General features: G+C 53.8%; 1 protein-coding gene across 1 annotated transcript; it reads left to right on the forward strand.

Moving 5' to 3' along the window:
- Window positions 1-42: 42 nt before the first annotated feature.
- Window positions 43-666, forward strand: DQ04_14551000 (putative small GTP-binding protein Rab1; the record flags this gene model as incomplete). Its single annotated transcript, XM_009317158.1, has 1 exon — window positions 43-666. The coding sequence occupies one exon, from the start codon at window positions 43-45 to the stop codon at window positions 664-666; it is 624 nt and encodes a 207-aa protein (XP_009315433.1).
- Between the last annotated feature and the right edge of the window lie 1,338 nt (window positions 667-2,004).

The following is a 2,004-nucleotide window of genomic DNA, read 5'->3' on the forward strand; positions in this document are numbered from 1 at the left end:
GAAACCAAGAAACACCACAAGAACAACGAGAACAGTAATATCATGTCCGAATACGACCACCTTTTCAAGCTCCTGCTGATCGGCGACAGCGGTGTTGGCAAGTCGTGTCTCCTCCTCCGCTTCGCCGACGACAGCTACACGGAGAGTTACATCAGTACTATCGGCGTCGACTTCAAGATCCGCACGCTCAACCTCGACGGCAAGATGATCAAGCTGCAGATATGGGACACCGCCGGGCAGGAGCGCTTCCGCACCATCACCAGTAGTTACTACCGCGGCGCACACGGCATCATCATTGTGTACGACACAACCGACATGGAGAGTTTCAACAACATCAAGACGTGGCTCTCTGAGATCGACAAGTTTGCCAGTGAGAATGTGAACAAGCTGCTCGTCGGCAATAAGTGCGACCTGGTGGTGAAGAAGGCGGTCGACACGCAGGTGGCGAAGGACTTCGCCGACAGCCTCGGCATCCCATTCCTCGAGACAAGCGCGAAGGATTCGTCGAACGTGGAGGAGGCCTTCACGAGGATGGCGATGGATATCAAGAAGCGCGTCGTCGCGCAGGGCGGCGCGTGCGGCGGCCCGAACAACAAGCCGCTGCTCTCCGGTGCCAACCGCACGTCCGGCACCAGCGGCGGCAACAAGAGCAGCGGCTGCTGCTAGAAGGAAGGAAGAGGGAAGGAGGAGAATGCGTCTGCGGGAGAAGGATGAGAGTTTGGGGGCGGGGAGCAGAGGAACGAAAAGAATTTGGAAACAACGCCCGCCCCATTGAAAAGAATACAAGTAGGGGAAAAAAAAAGATGACAACGTGCAGGGGGACAAACAAAAAAAATCAGCAGCAGCAAGTATAAAAAAAAAAAAATATACACGCAAAGAAAAAAAAATCAAAAATACCTGAAGAGAAGGAAGAGGGATATTAACCGAGCATACAACTGGCAGAGGAGTAGACGGGACAAACGTGGTGGAGGAGGGTGAGGCTATACTCATTGGAGCTACAGACTGAGAAAACATAATGAGAGGTGAAGCGGGAATGAAGGCAGACGGGAGAGGAGCCGAAGATGGTGACGGGCGCAGAGCCGTGCTCCGCAGGAGGTTGCCGTTAATGAACGTGATCGAAGATTACGGCATATGGGCAGCAACACGCACACGCACACACACAAACAGAGAGGGAGAGTGTGCCGCTCCCCACAGGTGGAGTGGAGAAGAGAATGGGCGCGCGGCAGTGTGCTGATGAGGGGGCGGGGGAGGAGACTAACACGTTCCAATCCGGCTCAGCCACGCAGGAGCACAACAAGGCTGCAGTCTAAAACGCAAACAGGAGAGGAAAATAGGAGAACATAGAGAGAGAGAGAGAGAGAGNGCAGGAGCACAACAAGGCTGCAGTCTAAAACGCAAACAGGAGAGGAAAATAGGAGAACATAGAGAGAGAGAGAGAGAGAGAGGTAGAGTGACGCCTAGCAGTTCTCCAGTAGAAGAATCGAAGGGACGTCAATGAGCAGCGATAGATCTGTTTGAACGGGATGTGAACCTCAACAGCAGTGAGGACCGTCACAGTGAGTGGAAAGTGTGCTGCGATCGTCTGTTTCTCTGTGTGTGTGTGCGCGCGTTTGTGTGTCGCCCTTCAGCCGTCCCTCGTGTTCCCCTCTTTCCCTCCCTGCCGTCTCTTCTTCCGCCTCGCGCACCGTTTCTGTGGTTCCCGCCCACCACCGCGCTCGCACTCTTGCAGTCGGTGTGTCCTCTGAACCGCTCGCCTTTTGATGTTTTTCAGTGCAGACATTGCTTCGTTCCTGGGCCCTGGGGGAGCCGCGCGAGAACACTTTCCCCTTTTCTTGCTGCTGCTGCTGCTGGAGTTGGAGTTGCTATTACTGTTGTGATTGCTGGTCTCTCTTCCGCCCTATTTTCGATTGCGTTCGCACAGCAGAAGCGAAACAGATACCGCCGACCGAAAGTCTTTTCTTTTTTTTCTTCCCCTCCCGCCCCTCTGTTTTTAAAAAAAAAAAA

This window comes from Trypanosoma grayi, assembly GCF_000691245.1.
Source record: "Trypanosoma grayi strain ANR4 Tgr_1455_V1, whole genome shotgun sequence".
Taxonomy (NCBI): domain Eukaryota; phylum Euglenozoa; class Kinetoplastea; order Trypanosomatida; family Trypanosomatidae; genus Trypanosoma; species Trypanosoma grayi.